The sequence below is a fragment of the Camelus ferus genome, chromosome X, assembly GCF_009834535.1.
Source record: "Camelus ferus isolate YT-003-E chromosome X, BCGSAC_Cfer_1.0, whole genome shotgun sequence".
Taxonomy (NCBI): Eukaryota; Metazoa; Chordata; class Mammalia; order Artiodactyla; family Camelidae; genus Camelus; species Camelus ferus.
Window position 1 is genome coordinate 30206187 of NC_045732.1, and position 21382 is coordinate 30227568.

The 21382-nt window shown below is 33.2% G+C and overlaps 1 protein-coding gene across 2 annotated transcripts in view; it reads right to left on the reverse strand.

The window, feature by feature from the left end:
• The window catches only part of LOC102523807 (dystrophin), a 647651-nt gene that overhangs the window by 503006 nt on the left and 123263 nt on the right, over nt 1-21382 (reverse strand). For both annotated transcript variants that reach the window (XM_032475797.1, XM_032475796.1), the window contains exons 17-19: nt 15419-15580; nt 1818-1928; nt 1243-1416 (exon numbers count right to left, since the gene is read on the reverse strand). In XM_032475797.1, coding sequence (XP_032331688.1) covers nt 1243-1416; nt 1818-1928; nt 15419-15580 — 447 coding nt within the window. The remainder of the gene's footprint in view (nt 1-1242; nt 1417-1817; nt 1929-15418; nt 15581-21382) is intronic.

A 21382-nucleotide genomic window follows, 5' to 3' on the forward strand; every position in this document is an offset into this window, starting at 1 on the left:
CCAGTTCACAGTTACTATCAGGCAAGTTTTATGAAGTACCATTAGAGACCTGTTCCTAGAAGAGAATGAACAGCTCTGCCTTAGCGATTCTATTTAGCCATAATGACAATGTACTTGGGTTATTTCCTTTTCAATTTTTTTTTGTAAAATTTAAGATGAGATATGTTTTCATGTATTCCTAATGTTATTCATCTAATATTAGCTAACAGCCATGTATAATGTGATTCAAAATTTCTTTAGGGGTGAGAATATTTATAATAATGAGGCCACTAAAATGCAGCCTCTATTATTAAGCAAAATTACTGAACAAAAAATACTTCATAATTTTTCACAAAGAAAATTTTTGTTAAAAAAAATGGTATTTTCCCATTCATAATGATACGACTAAAATGAACCTCAGGGTTTCTCTTCCGTTTATGTTATGGAGTAGAAGCAGAAATACTACTTAAACAAAAAGTACTAAATAGACCTATTTATCTTCCTTTTAATGTTAATGGCATTCAGTGTTTTTATTTTCTGTGAATGTTCACCCTGATACTACATAGTACACATAGATTTATAATAATACTTATATTACTGTAGTAGATGACCACATAATTTAACTTTATGTTATGAGAGGACTTGGTGAATTTTCAATAATTGCAACAAATTGCTGCTGGAAATCCCCATAGTGAAGATTTACACTACAGGCTAATTATACCTTCCATGCCTCTTTATTCCGACTTTGTAGTCTGGCAGTATTTCAGTCTATTTCCAGCCCTGATATTTCATGGAAAGATGCTAGGGTTTGGAGTAAGCGTGCCTAAATTGGAATCCTGCTTTTGCCCTTCACCAGCTGTTTGTCTTTAAATTCTCTCCTTTAATCTGTGGACTTGAGAATTAAAGGTGACTTGTGTGGATCACTTAGTTTCCAGGGCCCTCATTTCTAGAATGGTTTTTATCATTGAAGGTACTGTTGTTGTTGCTGTTTCCAGAATAAGATATTTCTTTTCAGGGTTTCCATTTAAAAACACATTCAGAATCCCATAAGAATTAGATACAGGCAATTTCCTTTGTATTCTGCACAGTACTTAAGAGAATTATAAATTAAAAAAGGACACCTATTGAAGAGGTATTAAGTGGTTACTCTTTCAGTAATAGTTCTTATCTCTCAATACACCCGTGGTCATTTTTATTCTTACATCAACTACTTAATAAGGAAAGTCAAGGAGTAGCTGAATATTTGCCATCAGAAATACATACCACACAATGATTTAACTGTGACTGTACTACTTCCTGTTCAACGCTCTTTGTTTCCAATGCAGGCAAGTGCATCTTCACTTCATCTAAAATCATCTTACTTTCCTGTAGACGCTGCTCAAAATTGGCTGGCTTCTGGAATAATCGAAACTTCATGGAAACTTCTTGCAATTTTTTCTGTGAAGACAATGTAAAAGAAAGCACCGATTTAATTTTGCCTTCCAAACAATAACCAGCCATATTTCTGTTAATATATTTTCCTTTATTCTGGAAGACAGACAAGAATAACAATAAAAACAAAAGCATCTTTTTCTTCATTTGTCTGGCACAAAGAATACATACATTTGGGAGAAGAATTCAGTAATTATTCTTAATATGGTCCTAAATAAAAGATAATTTATTAATCTACTTTATCCTTAAAACGTACAATTCAAAATAGCCTGTATTATTTATACAGCACATTGTAGTTTTCAAATAATGGCTTTAATCTCAATTTGGTAATAAGCAAGTTATCTAAATTAGACTATATTTTAATGCTACACTAAAACAAGCTCCTTAGTTAAGGCAATAATATGTACCTGTGCCACTTCAATCTGAGAAAGTACCCTTTGGGCAGCTTCCTTTCCCTGGTAATGTTTCTTCATTTCTTCTAAACTGATCTCATGACTTGTCAAATCAGATTGGATTTTCTGTTGGGAGGACAGCATTATTAGTCAGCAGGCTCTGCAAGTTATTGCACAGAACAACTCACTTTCCAAGGAAATGGAACTCAGAAACTCTCTCAAAACATTATTACAACTTACCAAAAGTTATCAAAAATGAAATGACTTATTTATCTCCTATTTGGGTTATTATAAAAAAGAAATTATCCTTTTGAATCAGTGGTAATGAACAGCTATTTCAGATATCATTTTCAGCAGGAAGTATCTATTTATATTTAATATGTGAAATTGATATTCTTTTATCTTTGAATTTACACCCAAATCTGACCAAAGACAAGATATTAACCTTTATAAAAAACCTGTGACAGCAATAAGAAATAATGAGAAAGCTGTAGGTGGACAATATTCCTTAATAGTGATCTTTACTCAGAAATTCTATGCCATATTTCAGTTAAATTTCAGGGAAGCTATGGATCTAGGAAAGGGAAGTTAGATGCCTCAACTGGCCTGGCTTTTTGTCTGATAGATACTTGACAACTTCCTACAGAGACTGATTTTTGAACTTTAAATAATTATAAATATTTCTATATTGAGCAAAGATATTTGATCAAGCTCTATGTAAATGTGTATATTTGACTTATACACTTCTTTTTTTTGGGGGGGAGGTAACTAGGTTTTTCTTTTTTTTAGAGGAGATACTGGGGATTGAACCCAGGACCTCATGCATGCTAAGCATGTGCTCTACCACTTGAGCTATACCGTCCCACCAACTTACACACTTCTGAGGCAGTTACAGGAGTACGTCAAATCCTGTAGTATACAGATACCAACACAGTAAATTCATTCATTTATTTCTATCAGATCCAGCAAAAATCAGCTTCTGGTCAAATTATTCTAATTTAAAATTCAGTCATTGTCAGATTATCATAGATAAGTTAGAGAAGAAGAAATTAATTAACTTGTAACACTGGGCCCGTAAAATTTTTATGCAAAACACTTTGTATAATGCTTATTAGTATAACCTAATTTATACCAATTGTACTCATTCTGGTACATATTACTAGAAAATAACATCAGTTTGCTTAGCAGTTACCAGAGACAACTACAGCCCTGAAATGAGTAATCAGAATTATCCCAAGAAAACAAGTGGTGAAGGAACTACTTAGAGTACAAGGTTATAAATGTACATATAAACTTAAGCATTATTTCTCAGCCTATCAATCCTAACAATTATAAAGGCAAAGTAATTATGACTCAAGTAATTAGAATTCTGGTTTAAAATAAAGAAGAGCAAAGACTCATGTAAATGCATATTATTATTATTATTATTATTATTATTATTATTATTATTATTATTATTATTATTATTATTATTTTACTATATAGAGTATCTTCAGTGGTTGAATTACTACATTGCATAGAAAATAGTGGTATGTACCTATTCTCCAGGATCCATAGACTTTAGAGGTTAGGGATCAATTTAAGTGCATAATATTTTTCATAGCCTTAGAAATACTAAGGAATCTACAAATTTAATGGCATAAACACAGGAGAGTAACACTTAATAGGGGAGTTAAGAGATACAATAGGAGAGGTAATGTTAAAGTAGAACTCTGAATAAAGAATAAGCATTGCTGGGAGTAGCAGATGCTTTAGGAGGTTTATGGTCACGACTTCTAAGGTCGAAGATGTCACTCATCTCTTTGAGGGAGACTGACCCCCTCAATACGGTGGGTCAATAACAACCAAGTCTCTGCTACATAACTCTGGCCACTCCCAAGTTATGGATCATTAGAACATGAACAATGCTTGTGCCCAGGTCCATCAGATTCCCTCTCAGAACTGACAGGAGAAAGTCTAGTCAAGCTCTGTGGGTGCTTAGAACTCTGTCAGGTATGCTAAGAGACTGTGCTTAAGTTCCTAATTTGCATGTTCCATTTAAGAATAGCAAAGGTCCATGACCAGAGAGAAAATAAGAAAGAGATGCATAAAAAGAGAGGAAGAAACAAAAATACTGATGGCTTTCAATCATAGGCTGAAATAGATGGCACCTATCAAAGATGGCTGCAACCATAGTGCTCATACCACATGCTCCTCTTACCATTCCCCCATTAAGAGGTGGAGCTTATTTCTTCACTCTTTAAATCTAGACTGTCTTGACCAAAATAACAGAGCAAAAGTAATGGTCTACCACTTATAAGAAAAGCCTTTAACTGGGCTAGCAGCTTCCACTTTTGCCTTTTTGGAACGCTCACTTTTAGGATACTCCCTCTTAGAACTCATGTGACAAGCTCTGAAAAGCCTAAGCTACATAGAGAACTGTGGGGAAGTGTTTCAGTAAACAATCCCAAGTGAGCTTTCAGCTTACAGTGAGGATCAACTGCTAGACATGTGTGAGCCTTCTTGGACGTCCAGCCCTTTTGAGCTTCTAAGTCACTGTTGTACCGGCCAACAAATGCCCACAATCACATAAGACACCCCCAAGAAAGAACCAGCCAGTTGAGTCTTTTCAATCCACAAAACCATTAAAGAAAATGACAATTTGCTGTTGCAAGTAAGCAAAACACCGGTTTACATTCCCCTCTTGAGTCAAAACTGTATTCTTCCCTTTAGTTTCTGTGAGACATCCCTGTGTACTTTTGACCAACTCCCCTCTCTCATTTTTGTTTTTGCTTTAGTTATTTCAGTTTTGTTACTTGTGCCAAAGCGTCCTAAAGAGTATACTGGATATGCAAGGAGATGAAAGTTTTAAAAACAAAGGAAAACAAGGTGTAGCGATGAAGCACTGAAAAGCATGAAGAGTTTGGGAGACCTAAAATAATGCAAAGAGAATGAATGTACATCTGCAAAAATGGGTTGGAATGTGGTATTAAATAACCTCCTGTCCTAAATGAAGTTTCCAGTATTTTTAATATGAATATAAAGTTTAAAATTCTAAATGGATCAGAATCACAGATATCACAGATAATAGTTTTACTGCTAATACTTAATCTCAAAATTAAGGCAATTTGTAATGAGAGAATTCTTCTGTAAATTCAATAATGCTTTGATTTGTATTTATTAATTATCATATATAAGTACATATTTGTGTATCTTTTTTTTTCAAAAAGCAGTATTGATTTTAGTGTACTCAAACATTAGAGGGAAGTAGAAACAGAGGGCCAGGAGAGAACCATGGAGAACACGGGAACTGAAGGGATGGTAGAAGGAAAGAACTAAAGAAAGAGAAGGAAAAGTCTAAGAGAAGGAGAAGACGAACAACCAAGAAAGAGAGTGCCGCTGAGATCAAGTGACATGAGAGTTTTAAGAATGTGGGAGAGGTCAGCAATATCAATTTTAAGGCAGATTAAATGAGATAAGGACTAATAAGTGCATATTAGCTAGTCATTCATCACTATAGCTTGAATAGAGTCAGTGAATTGCAAGGGCAGAAAATAGGTTTTCAAAGGTTGAAGCCTGATTAAGGATAAGGAAGCACTCTTCTAAAAATAGTTTAAATCATTTTGGAAGACTTTTGTCTTTCCACATAATGAAATTTAGGTCAATGAGAATTCAACATGTATTAAGGCCATGTGAAAGGAACCATGGATGAAGTATTTAGAAAAAAAGATAACTGATTAGAAAAACTCCATGGGAAATAAGAGGAAATTGAGAGAAGGGCAAAGGTCAATAATCAATGGAAAATAGTGAGGTAGAGAGACGGACCTTTTTCAGAAGCCAAAGGTAAGACATACAGATCATCCTGGTTGTGGAGAAGCAGGAGGTGGAATGCGTCTTACTTGATATGCCCTGGGAATCAGAATAATGTTAAGAGAAATCTGGATTTAAATTTCTGGACTCAAACTTGCCATCTGGGCAGAACACCAAACTTTTCCAAGCCTCAATTTTCTCATCTCTAAACTGAGGGTGATAATGACAAGCCAGCAATGAAGTATTATCATAATGTGTAGGCAGAGTATCCTAGAAAATTCTCATGTCTGCAGTAGACAACTACACTCGTTTTGGTAAAAAAGATTAGATGTGATGGTATATGTAAAATACCTGCTCAAGCTGTCTATACAAATATCTACTCAAAAATTGTCAATGTCATTATACATCATTTGTTTATAAGCATGAGCTCTTCGTTATCTGGTAGGAATGAGAGAGGAGAGGGTCAAGGAGGAGTCAAAAGGAAAGTGATGAAAGTTGCACAGCCATTAGAAAAACTGGGAAAGGAAAATGATGAGGGAAAAATTAAAGAGATATTCAGAGAGAGCAGAGGGCCCAAATTATACATCCTTAACACTGTCTGCCCACATGTTTTTTAAACTCATTCATCCATTCAGTACTCAAGATATATATAGCAGAGGAAAAAGTGAAATATACACATAGTCTTTTATACTAGCAGGGTGAGAGAAGAGCACTGAAGGAAGTCATCATTTTAATCATCACCAAAGCAGACATCTGTGTGACCTTATATACCAACAGTTCATATAAATTCATTTAATTACCTAAGGTAAGTATTTACCACCCTTATTTACAATGACAAACGAGGGTAGAAAATGTTGACATATCCTAGGTAACGTTAGGAAGTAGCAAACTCCATGCCCTTTAAACAACTATACTACCTCTTAAATTATTAGAAAAATAAAAGTATCTTCCAAATGGACATTTATCAGAAAAAATACATTTAATCTTATTTGTATACTAATACTGTTTAACCTATCAATTCAAGAAGGAAATTTTGCATCTACGACCCAACTCCACACAGTGGAACAAAATCAGTGATCCTATTCTTAAGGAATTCCTGTAGCAGAGAGACAGAATATAGAAATTACAAAGCAGAAATATGAGCAATATAATAGAAAAAATCATGCTATGAGATATAAGGGAAAGAAATACTCACTTCCATTACAGAATCTGGCAAAGTTTTAAAAAATTAGCACAACTTAAGTCCCATATGGCTGATAAGGGGTTTTTGGAAGGGTAGATAAGACAATAAGAAAATGAGATTTCATTCCAGGTTGTGACAACTAGGAAAGACTGTGTTTGGAGTATGCACAGCGTGTAGACTTAGTTTCATGGAATGAAGAACTGGATGTGGGTGGAGTAAAAATGACTATTTAGAGGAGGAATGAATGTGAAGCTTTGAACATTAAGTTTCAGGGTCAGACACCTGTAAAAATTCTTCTACAAGAGTGTTTTAATTTTCTATTTGTAAGTTTGTTTTGTTCTGTTTTCCTTAAAAACTGCCTCCTCAAAACTACCTCTACTGATGTGGCATTACAAAACAAAGGCAAGATAACTTAAGCGATCATCAAAACACAGCTCTTCTGATGATAAATTCCACATTTTTCCAGATGAGCCATACTGTTGTCATGACTTACGATATAAACAATAGGAACAACAATGAGTACAAACACACAACCAAAAACTTCACTTTTATCTGTCACCAGGGAATGTGACGGACCACATAACATGTGAAAGTAAAGTTTGGTAATTTGAAACTTTCAATGCAAAGCATTACATGCACTTTGAAATGTTCATATTTAAATCAAGCAGTTAGACTGTTGAGAGGATGAATTTCTGTACTCTTAGAAAGGTCACCACTACTAAAATCATTAATTGAAAAAAAATGATGGCTGAAAATCAATTGAAATTGAGATTTTTATCTTAATTTATAGGTAGCCTTTCTAGAAAAATTCTCATATCTATAGTACTGTTCCAATAGGAATAGAGATAAAAATTTCTTTATAAATTAAGTAGAGTATGCATGAAAAGAGCCCAGTGGTCAGAAAAAGAAAGAAAAATACCATATGATATCACTTATATGTGGAATCTAAAAAAAAAAGACAAACAAACTTATTTACAAAACAGAAATAGACTCACAGACATCGAAAACAAACATGGTTATCTGGGTGGAAGGGGGCAGGAAGGGATAAATTGGGGGATTGAGATTTGCAGATACTAACTACTATATATAAAATAGATAAACAGAAAGGTCCTACTGCATAGCATAGGGAACTATATTCAATATCTTGTAGTAACTTATAAAAGAATATGAAAATGAATATATGTGGGTTCATGTATGACTAAAGCATTATGCTGTACACCAGAAATTGATACAACATTGTAAATTGACTATACTTCAATACAAATATATACATACATACACACACACACACACACACACACACACACACACACACACAAAAGAGCCCGGGGGCTAAATGTATTTTGGAAATTAAGGATAAACATGTGTCTGTAATACAGAGCTTTTCAGAATATTTTATATATTAATATGCACTGTCATATTCAAAAGGAGAGAGTTTTTGCTCAAATTAACCGTTTGCTTTTTTTGGTAGAGTATATCATACAAGTAGATTTGGGAAAGTTATCTTATATACTTAATAAATATATTCAGTGGCAATTCAATGTATTATTCAAGTTATAAAATTTTAAAAATGGATATGTATTTCTAATCGATTCTGCTTTGAGAAGGCTGTATAATATGCATCACACTTAAATTTAGCTAGCACCCTTACAAATTAATTCTACAATTCTTACTTTCAACTGATACTTCACTTTTAGTTTGTATTTAGAATATCTTCTATCACCTACTTTATTTAAATTCATCAGGTTATTACTCTGGAACCACATAATTTAAAAATCTTTATCACTGTAGGGTAGGCTGTGAAATAGATAAGCTATGTGTTTAAATAAGAGAGTATTATGGAAACTTCTAGGCAAAAGGGAGAATCTCCTATTTACCAATTCCTCTAAAAAGACAAACATTACAATCATTTTTCCTGAAGTTATGAATAGACAATAAAAAAAATAACATTTAAAAAAGTTTCATAATATAGAAGCAAACACTGGGAATGGAAGATTTCATCTAAAGGGTAAGGATTTCTACTGTTGGCTACCAGATTTGTAAGACATGCTAAAGATCTAAAGAGTGTACAATCTGAGTTCTATTTTCACCTAAGATATACATCTACCAGAACATGGATAAGAGTTTCAAGAAAATAAACAACAGATCTTATGAAATTGTCAGCTTGGCTTCATGTAACATTAGTAATTTCCAAAAGAAACAAAAACGAAAGGAAGTACCAAATGAGAGCCCCTAATTTGGAATACCCATGTATGCTCTAAAAGGAGTTCTCAATCCAACACCTCTCAGTATCACTAGATTTTTTTCATAAAAGTGAAATAATATAAAGCAAATTACATCATCATGCCATCAGCAAAAATGACATTTGACAATATAGTAATTATCCTCATAACTAGCATTATGTATTGAAAGTAGGAAACAACAATGGAAATGAAAATAACCATTTTTCCATTAAAGATGGTAAAGGGCAAATTATAAAACTAAAAATCAATCAAACATTAATGACATTTCCAATATAGCACTTTACAATTAACCGAGCAGAGAGCAGGGCTTTTTATGATGATTTACCTCTTCAGACCATTCTCATGTATCAAATGAGTAACAGAAAATGTCAGGCAAAATTAAGCTGCAACTGTTTAAAGTATTTAATGGAATAAAGGAAACTTTATATCAAATAATTATTGAAACTTTTCTGATGTCAAATAAAGAAAATGAGTCCGAAGAAAATAACTAAAATATTTCAGAAAGGAAAATATTATAAGATGTCATGTTAAGACTATGAATGGAGAAATTTAACACTGTGAGGTAAGTAATTTTTATACAAATAGTAATTTGGATATTGCATGCTCAAAAAAGGGAAATGGCTGCCCCATATATAACACATACTCACAAAATTAAAGGAAGAAAGTATACTAAAGGATCTTAGATAATTTGTACTTTTAAAACACAGGAGACATGAAAAAAAAAGTAATCTTTTGCATCTTCTGCAACTCTTGCTTGTTCCTATTTCCCACACTATTAAACACATAAAAATAAAAATAATAGTCATTCTATATGGGAAGTAAGCATTCCTATAGAGTAACACATAGAGGCAGTATTTCAGTGTTAGAACAGATTTATAATTGATTGCACTGTATTTATCATTATATCTACATTGCTGGGTAAAAGGAAAAGAAAATATTTCTGCTATGGTTATGCTGAGTTTGACATTGGAACCCAAATATATGTAACAGTTCTCCATTTTCTTGCTTTGTGGATAAAGTATTTCATTATTACATAAATCCTGAATAAATTCCCCTATGCGGTTTATACTGCCTAATTCATAAATCAATGAAGTAGGCTATAAAGTTAGATTGCTCTGAGTAGTTTGCAATCAAATGTTCCTATTTACACTATAAAAGTCTTTTTTATTCCATAATGGAATCATAAGCTTAATCTGATAGACCAAAATATGCATTTAGGTCTTTATTTTTTAAGCCATTGATTTTGATAGCTTGGAATGCTTCCATTAAACTATAGCCAAATATATTTAACGTGAGTTAGCAGATTTGCTTCAGTAAACACAGGAAGACCTCAATTATGAATTATTTTTATGTGCGGCTAATGTAATCATCTTGAATTAACAGCTTTCTTTAGCAAAAAGAAGATCCCTCTTTTCTATTTATTGATACTAAGTTTTAACCACATTGTCAATGGGATAGAAAAAAGAGTTGGAAGGAAGACATGTGGTCTGTAGTAAGCCTCAAATACCCAAAAGTCCTAGCTTGATGAGCAAAATACAGGAGCACTTTTCTATGCTGATTATGAGGTCCTCTCCTTTGATGACACTTTGTTTCCTAGATTGTTCTATTTCTCCTCTCTACTCATGGACATAAATCTACTATGTGGGACACGAGGTTGTAAAAGATGGGATAAGGAATCTGAGGGACAAAAGAGATAGAGCAGGTTAGTTACTGCTGGCCAGGCAACCTCACTGCTTCTTGTAATTTCAGTAATGGGGTCATGTTCTCCTCTATAAAACGTGCATCATCAGCACATGATGACATTAACAGGTACCCATGTTAGATTGTTCTTACATATTGGTGATACAAAATATGAGATTTCTGGAAAAGAGGGAAACATACAGATTGAAGTATCTTTGTAATTTTAAGAATTACAGGCATTTAAGTGGCTATTTAGACATAGTTATCATGGCTCCTATTAGGGACATATCCAAACTAGGTGGCACAATAACCTATGTGGAATTAGAGGGAAAAAAAAGAAGAAAATAAGAAAAACAAGCCAAGTTCATCTTCAAACATCCATTCTGAAAATTCTATTTGTCTAAGTTCATTCATTCATGAATGACTTCTCAGCTATGTTTTCTTTCACTCATTTCCCATAATAGAAAGGGAACAATCAAAATAGGAGAGAAAGCTACCAGAATCTGATTTCCACCTCAACTCCCTCCTCTTGAAAACCTGATAAAGCCATAGGTGAGAATCTTTATCAAAAACTGGTGAGAAGTGTGATGTGAAAAAAAAAAAAAAAGACAGGAGCAATTCAGTCATTACCAGTAATGAACTATCACCAGTTCTCACCCTTAGCTGCACGTTAGAATAACTGGAGGGAGTGGTTTCCAAAAGTTCTGACGACTGTGTCCACCGAGAGATTGTGATGTGATTGGCCTGAGGTGCACACTGGGGTACTTGGAATTTTCCTCCCAGACTTTGAGTGATAAAACTATATCTCTGTATTTCACTATGTTCTTCAGGAAAATTAAGGAGTAAACAACTCCATTCATGCCATGTGTTTATCTGCTGTTATATAATTTGATGATTTTATCCTCTAAAGATGTTTCAAAGAAACATAGTTTTTTTTTGTATTTTAATCATACTACTTTTGAAATACATCTTCAAATCCTGATTTCTATCTCTAGAAGATAAATTTTTATACCTAGAAGACCTTTCTCCATTTGTTTTATTTTACTTGAATTAGTAAGATGTCATCTTAATTCTGTACTTTAATAAAAACCTCCCTTTAAATGAGCTGGCACTGGACAGCTGATGCTGTGGTCAAATGATTTAAGAATTTGATTTGGTTAAGAGTCATTTTTTGAAATAAAACACTTGGATCAACCTATGCTCCGATATCCTAGCAGTAAGCAGTGTTACTGTGTAAAAGGTTAAACTTTACTCCTGTAAGCTCATGTCACTAAATTAAAAAGCAAAATATTTTTAACCAGATTTAGAATCAGAAGGCCCAGATAACTGGTCATTTAACAAGCTGAAAAAGTGAGAAGCTCATTTTTGCCCTACAGTTATAAATGCAAATAGAATGCAAGGAAGTACCTTGATCTATATCTAATTTTATATATGAGTATACCCTTCAAAATGTTACACACATTACATACATTTCCTAAATACTGCATTTTTTTTTACACTTGAGAATCTTAAATCACCTCAAAAGGCATAAAAAGGAGACTCTTTTTTTTTAACAGATTTAAATTTAGTAGTAAAACTGCCAGTGTGCCACACGGTGGAGTCAGACATCCACAAATCTGTGAAGCCAATTATGTGACAAGACATCTGAGCACTTATGGTGAATGGTTAACACCATTCACTCTGTCTTGCTTCTCCACGATCTATTAAAACAAGTACTCAGTTTCTGAAAACGTAACCATTAGCTCACTAATCTTTTAATTAGCAACGACCTTTTTTTTTTTCAAATTTATACAAACACATTGTGTGTAAATGTTCGTTTATACAAAGTGTTGAAGCTAGCCCTGATTATATATACTTATAAAAATGTCATTTGGGTGACATTCTTAGTAGGTTCTTTGTCTGACACACTGAGCTTAAGTTTTTATTGCACAGAAAACCCCTTTAATCTCTCCTTGTTTCTTTCAAGGGAGTTTCAAATTGAGCTGCAGGAAATGCAGTCCTTGAAGTATATCTGAGTACTGGATAATTCTGTTCCAGAAAACAATTCACTTTGCTGTCATCTTAAAATAAAATCTTAGAGAAGAAAGTTTAAATAGCTTTGGGGTGGCTTGCACTTTCTAGTATTATATATTACCATTTGGGGAATTCAAAGTCAAGAATTAACTTAAAAATGCAGGTACAATCAGAAGTGTAGGGAAAATGGATTTGAGCTTGTTAGTACTCTAAAATCTCTTTTTTCAAGTAGATCTGCAATTTCTAAATATACTTGTGTGCTGTTATCTGTAAATTTTGAACCATTATAATTAATATTTTTACTATAGCTTTTTTTAATTTGAGGAAACCAAGCAAAATTTTTATATTACATTATTAAAAACTAGTATGTTATAGCCATGTTTATAGAATCATACATGCATATCTGAAATTAAAAAAGCACTCACAGTAAATAAGCTTTTCAGCTAAACAAGATTTTTTTCTAAAAGTTTCCATTTTTTTCCTAAGAAAATAAGAGCTTTTGTCAATCTCAAATTTGCTACTCATTGTTTCATTCTACAAGCCTCAAAAGTAACTCTATATATTTTATAGTGCAAATATCCAGTTTTAATATTTAGTGTTTATACTGTTCAGAATTTCCTAATTACATTCAGAAAGTTATGAGCAGTCTTTAATCAAACATTCCTCCAAACTCATGTTACTAAATTTAAAAAAAATAAGCAGTTCTACTCTGCCTTTAGTTTATAATCATGTAGTTCTTCTCAATTGAGTAAAAATGTCCCATTCCTGTCATGCATATTTCTAAAATCTGTCTATAAAATTTTGTTAGTGATTCAAATTGGAACAGTCTTGGAAGTAGTTAATCCCAGATAACTTGACTAGACTATGTAAGTTTGAAGAAATGTACATACTGGGAAGGTTATATACTGCCCCAGGGAAAAACTATCATGAGAACTTTAACATCAGGATTCACCCCAAATGTCACTTTCTTCATCTCCTATTACAATAGTCAATAGGAGCCCCTCTACCCAAGACTGTTTAAGTCTATCCAAACTACCTGTACTCGGTCTATCTCATACTCTCAGGGACTTTCCTTGTCAAACTTAGACAATATGGTAAACTAACCCATGCTATTGTGTATACTGATTCTCTGAGCACCAATTTAACTGTGATTCACTGTACTGTAATTGCATCTTAACCATAATTTATAAATCCAATATTTTACCCCCGAATTTATTTTGACACAAAAATATTCAGGTATTTCCACCTATCAGTAAAGAGAGGGCCTTGGGGATGGACAGATAACCTAATGCCTGTCATACCATAGCATATTGGTCTGAGTTATTCTTGGGTGTTGGGTTCATAATACGCATATAAGATTTGAAAAGTAGATACATTACCTTACTACCAGAAAACCGTAAAGGCATTTAAATAAATAATACAAATGATACTTTGCATACATGTAAATATTATTTAAAAATAGAAAAACAGCATTTTCAAATTACTTCCAAAGGTGAAAGGTAATTTAGATATAGCCTGAATTAACTCAGTATAAAGTTGACTTAGATTTATTTTCATTACCATTTAACTCCCATTCTAGTAAAAAAACTACTTTAACACATTTCATAATTCAGAGTGAGTAGGTTGAATGTATATGTGTGTGAGTATACAGGAGTATACAGAGTAGCATTAGTAGTAGTAAAATGCAAATTCATATCTCTTTCTTGTTATTAATGACTTGTAACACATTAAACACAGAATATAGAGATCATATGACTTCTGATTCCAAGATAACAAAGATGAGTTGATAATAAAGTATTTGAGGCTGCATTTTATTGTACATTTTCTTTACAATTTATATTGCTATGGTTTCCCTCGAGCCAAGTATAGCTTGAAAATATTGATGAAAAGAAAATTTTAGTGTGCTATTGTCCCTGTATTTTAAGTGTCCCTACTTCAAATTCTTCCATTATATACATTTAAAAATAAATCTCAGTAGAATACTAAAAAATAAAATAATGTCATTTGCAGCAACATGGATGGACCTGGAGGTTGTCATTCTAAGTGAAGTAAGCCAGAAAGAGAAAGAAAAATACACTGTGCTATTGCCTTTATGTGGAATCTTAAAAAAGAAAAAGAAAAAAAGACACAAATAAACTTATTTACAAAAGAGAAACAGACTCACAGACATAGAGAACAAACTTATGGTTACTGGAGGGTAAAGGGGGTAGGAAGAATAAATTGGGAGTTTGATATTTGCAGATACTAACTACTATATATAAAATAGATAAACAACAAGTTTCTACTGTATAGCACAGGGAACTGTATTCAGTACCTTGTAGTAACCTATGATGAAAAAGAATTGAAAATGAATATATATATCTATATGCATGACTGAACTATTATGCTGTACACCAGAAATTGACACAACATTGTAAACTGACTATACTTCTATAAAAAAGAAATATAATGTTGTATATATTGAAGCTTATATAACATTATAAGCCAATGTTACCTCAATAAAAATCTTTTTTAATTCTTTTGAAAAAAAAATCTTAGCATACTGATCTAGAGCTTTTTTGTTTCCCCCTTATCTCCAAATAGTTGAATCAGTCAATCAAGTAACTCTCTGGACAACCAGCTGAATAAATTTTAAGTTAGAAAATCAGCAATGTGTTGTTCAGATAATAGAAACAAAAGAAGAGAAGCTCATTCCAGGTTCTACTTGCCTGGGCTTCCTGAGGCATCTGAGCTGCGTCGACTTTGTCAGCACTGTAAGTTGCCAACTGCTTGTCAATGGATGAGAGGGACTCCTGAATTAAGTGTAAGGATTTTTCGATCTCCTGGGCAGACTGGATACTCTGTTCAAGCAGCTTTTGCCTCCTCACAGCCTAAAGAGAAGAAGAAATAAGAATGAGTAAGTTCAATGTTTCCTTGTGATAGTTTTTCTGCAATCCTGCTGCAAAAGTAAATGACGATTCTAGATTCTTCTCCAATCACCTTTTTGTAAGATAGATTTCGCAGCTTCCTGCCACTCATTCAGCTCTACTTACAAAAATGAAAATAAGGGAAAAAAAAAAAAAGAATCAGCACACAGAACTGCAAGATCGGGAATCTGTGCAGGACAAAACCACTGTATTATGTACATTAAGGAAAGAGGCTGGAAAAAACATTAGTGAAATCATCTCCGTCATTGCAGTCTGCCGTTCCCAGGCCGAATGTTCCTCCTGATCTCATTATGTAGTTCAAGAGATTTGGTTTACTTAGAATAGGGTCATCGTCATCAAAATCCAATTCAAGACAGATAATCCACTTCCACCAGTGAGACACATATACAATCTGTTCAGAATCAGCTCCTTCTCGAAAGAATTTTAGATAACCATCTGGTTAACGATTTATTTTGAATACCATTTTGACCAGTTTTGAATGGTCTTTTTTCCTTTACTTTCTTTCACAATTTGGATTATGGAAATTGTTTGTACAATTGGATTTGTGTTACTGATGAAGTAGAACAAATAATAGGTAATCCTAATATAGCTGCAATTAAACTTGATTATTACTGTAAGTATGATTAGGATAATTTAACATTTTTTAAGTATAAATAGCATGCTGAACAGACTGCAGAGTCTCCCTTCGAGTATCTGTTCACCTTTAAAAGAGTGGTTATAAAAGGAATGGGACAGGCAACTGATTGAGAATTCCTTAAGTTATGCATGATAATCAAGTATTTTTCCTCATTATACAATGTGTAGGCATGATTATCTGGTACAATAGAACTATCCTTCCCACAGACCATGATTAGTGTTTTAAAAATAATACTGCTTTTTATATTATATAAAGACTATCAGGCATTGTATCAAGAATATAAATGTTGGCTCTTAAGCTTAAAAGATACTGGAGATGTCAATGTTTTTTAACGAAGTCAACTGGGAAAATGGCATTACTCAAGGAAGAATAAGACTAAAGTCATCTGGACCAAGGGAAAAGGAGCTGGAAGAATTGTGATACTGCAGAAGCAAAGAGGCTGTTCTCAGTATTTCTACCTATACCGTAAACCTTCAGGATTCTGTCCGAGGCTTTTCTCTCTTCTCATTCTACCTGTACCCTTAATTTCAAGTATACCTCACATGCTTACAATCCTCAAATCTACATTTCCAGTTCAGTTTTCTCCTGTGATCTCCACACCTGCATATATATTATCTTACTTGACACTTCCATTTGGATGTCACCACAGCCACCAAAACAACAGGACCAAATATGGACCCACCGTGTATCCCCTTCTCACCTACTTCCCACATCCCCAACTTGTTTTTGCTTTTTCTCTGTATTTTTCTTCCTACTACAATTATGTACAATTAATCATTGCTTTTATTAAGCATAATTTTGGATATTCCATCTTCTATCACGTTCTTCACCATTTTGCATTTAACCAGTCCATCAATCACCAAGCCTTTCTTCTACCTTCTAATGTCCCTTGATGACATCCTTTAGTTCCTCTCCCCATCATCATTACTTTACTTGATATCACTAGTATCTCTTGCCTTTAACATGTTCCTAGAATCTTGGCCGGTATCCTGCCCTGCCACTAACCATCTGCAAAGCAACTACATTGTGTTCTTCCCAAAATAAAATAATGATTCTCTCCTTTAAATTATTTTGTGATAACTTATTTTCCTTAGGATAAAAGTCATGTTCCTTAACATGGCTCAAAAGTGCCTTCACTGTCCCTGTGCTGTCTTCTACTACTTGCCGGAGATAAAAAGAAATACTAACTTTAATTTCCCAACATATATTATATCTCTCTTTATACTTGCCCTTAAAAATGTTGGTTCCTTATCTTAGAATAATCCCAAGCCCAATTTCCTTTTATTGACTAATTTACATTTAGCCTTTGAGTCTTACCTTGAAAATGTGGACATGTCCCTCTCCAGCTGGCTGTCTCTGACACCAAGAGTTCTCTCTTGCACTTTGTATTTCTGCCTTAGCACATATCACACCATATTGTAATTTCCCATTAACTTCCTCTACTTCAGACTATAAACTCTAATGAAGTTACAGATTATGGCTGTTTTATTCACTGTTGAGTATCAGTTCTGAGAAAAAAGGCCACTAGTTTTGCTTATGGCTGGATAAATGATAAAAACAAGGCTTTTTAGTGGGGAAAACAGAAGAGTTCAAGTAGTCTAAGGCGAAAAAAAATGGATTTCAAAAGAACTGGGGGGAAAATTTCACCACCACTTAGAGATATATTCTTCCAATAACAGATCTTCATGTTAATTTTTTATTATTATTAAATCTGTCAGAATAGGTTGAATAGGTTGAAACATTATTGGGAGCAAACTTTAATCTATTTCTATTAAAATACTTAATCCAAGCCAGTGACCAAGACCCTGCCCTGTACTCTAACTCAAATATACTTTGCTTATTATTTTCCAGGCAAAACATAAACAAAAGTTGCATCACATAATAACTTAGATAACAGTGCTCATGGCTATAATCAGATCTTTCTGTGTTACAGAGCAGAATGTCTGTCGCCTACCCAGAGTTTCTCCAGAGAAAAGGCTCTCTAATGATAAAATTTCACCATTGTGACAGGTGACAAGAGAAACCTCCCAATCACAGCATGTAGTGATTGTCTACCCAGGCATTGTTTAAATCTGGTCCTTTATCTGGATAATGGCAAAAACAGCTTACTCTTTTGTGCACATCTGTAGAACATTAATGTAACTGAGTAGGATATACTATAGCATAATATTAAACAGCATATCAAGACTCAAAGTTATTTTTTTTTGAATCTAACTGTTTCTATTCATGAGATTCTTGGGGTTGAAAGAAGTGAAATGGCCTATGAGATGATGGCAGAGTTGACCTCAGGTGGTTTGGTTCTTTGCCTGGCCTGGCAGTCAATAAGAGAGACAGATTCATACAGATTCTTTGATTATCTCAGGGAGTGAAAAGAGTTGATGTCAATCCAAGCTTGCAGAATTCTTTGAACTAGTAATGGCATTAGCAGCCTTCTATTTCTAAACATCTTGTTAGGCAGACCCTGATGGGATGCCAAGCCCGTGGATTTTCTAGGATGCTCAGCACATTTGACCTGTGCCGTCTCACTGAATGGAGTTGGTAGGATGTCCTGAACCGTAACTGGATTTTTCTTGTTGTTCCAGAATACTACTCAACTGTTATTTTAAAATGTTATTTCATGTCTTTAGCTAATCCGCTCAGCAATAAAAGGAACCATACAGTTAGACAAAAACAGCAAAAGTGACGAGAGTTAGAAAGACATTAAAAGACTGGCAATCAACAACAAAAATATAAAAGTAGAAAATTGAATCCTAGTAACAGTTACCAAGAAAAAAACATAATGAAAACACATTTAATTTGATTTTTCAGAGAAAATTCAGAAAACTAAGATTTAAAAAAAATCAACATACATGAAAATAAATTATTCTTATTTCCTCAAATTGCTCTGCAAAAAAACATCAAAAGTTGAGTGACTTTTGTTGGCAATGGAAAGTTGTCTTCACAGTGAATTGATTGTTCCTCACATTCCTATTTTTTTAAATAATGTATTAGCCCTTGTGCCCCAATATTACAAACACTTAAATCAGAGTGCAGCATGCCTAAGAAACTGAGGAAAAATGAATATTTCATTCTGGAAGAATACATTTTTCATGTGAAATAAAAACTAGGAATCTGCCCCAAAATATACGTTTTTAAAATATGAACACAAACTTTAAAATAGAAAAAAAAATTAGACAAATTATCCCATTGATTTTTTATAAATCATCATTCATTAAAGGAGGTACATATCCTTAATATATTTATTATACTCATTATAAAATATAATACATTTTGTTTCATTAAAGGGGTGATAGGCAAACTCACGGTTGCAAATTAATTAGGAATTTGGGTGTTTCACTATTAAAATAGGACCTGAGGAAATTATTACATATATTTTCCTTATAATTAAGCTTTCTAACCAGCAGTAAATACTTGTTAAGCATAGAATATTTTGAAGAATTAAACTATATGTATATTCTCTCACTATAGGAAGACTGCAACCAAACTAGAAAAAAATCTAGTAGAATGCAAGGATACAACATTTTTCAGCCAAAGAAAGAAAGAAGAAAAACAAATCTACATTAATGAGTTAAAGAATGGCAGAAGAGTGCTTTTGTTCAAAATTCCTAATCCTACACTGACTGAAATTTCTCTCTGGGTCACATATTCCACAAATTTTATATATAGATAGATAGATAGATATTTATACACACACACATACACACAATATTTATATATTATGGATTACAAAAACTTTCCTAAAATACATAGTACTGAGAAAGTTAATTCATAATATAGCATGAGCTAGTTTAAGGCCATAAAAATAACTTTCTTCCAATATCTGTGAGATCTAGGAGTGGGAATCGGAAAAACTCTCATTGTTTTGTTTCTTCTTTTAGGATGTGTGTTATTGTTTTATTTGCTTTCTTTGGGAAAGAATGGGGAAATGGGATTCTGATGTCCAGATATGATTGTGGAGAACCCATTGGGTGAAGGAGGTTTTCATGAAGAAACCCTTTGCTGTGGAATCCCTTGTGGAGGATACAAGAGTTATGATAGGGGTCTTATGAAATGGGAAGCATAAGCGTGGAGAACATGTACTTTGACTTCTTGGTATCTTTCACAAACCTTTGTTTTTATTCAATTATGTAATAAATATTCCTTGGTTGCCTCCTATGTGGTTGCCTGTTGCCGGGCAACAGGGGCTCTCAGTTTTTCTTTTTAAATTACTCAACAGATTCAGGCTTAACATTGCAAAATTGACGATTTCATTGGCCCTATGTGAAAAAGGGAATTATTTTAGCAGACTTTTGAGAGACATTTGGTTTCTGAGAAGTCTAGAGTCGGGATTTTCTAAAGAATTATAAATTCTTACCGGTTCTGTTTCAATTTACAGAAAATTTCAGGCTCTTAGTTCAGACTAATTACCTAGGAGGTTTTTTTTTTTTATTATTACTCATTTATATTTCTAGGAAATAAAGAAAAGCAGAAATAAGATGGCTGATTTAAAAAAACAGAATATGGTTCAGATCATCTTGCAATAAAATATACACTTATTTATTTTACTTATTTATATTTTTTATTTCTAAGTACTTGCCAGTGAGATCTGGATATGTCAAATATTTTTATTTCCAACATTCTTTTCTTTTTTCCTAAGTAATAAATATTTTAGCCAATGTTAAAATTAGACATCATTTCTTTGAGTGATTTTTGTAGTAGATGAACTAAAAAACAAACATAGAAAAAAATATATGTCCCAGAAGGATGGTTCAACATACGTAAATCAATCAATGTGATACACCACGTAAACAAAAGATAGGACAAAAATCACATGATCGTCTCAATAGATGCAGAAAAAATACTGGATAAAATTCAACACCCATTTATGATTAAAAAAAAAAAAAACTCTTACCAAAGTGGGTATAGAGGAAACACATCTCAATGTAATAAAAGCTATTTATGACAAACCAACAGCCAGCATAATATTCAACAGTGAAAGCCTTCCCACTAAAATATGGAAGAAGACAAGGATGCACACTCTCACCACTTCTATTCAACATAGTCTTGGAAGTCCTAGCCACAGCAACCAGGAAAGAAAATGAAAGAAAAGGTATCCACATTGGAAGAAA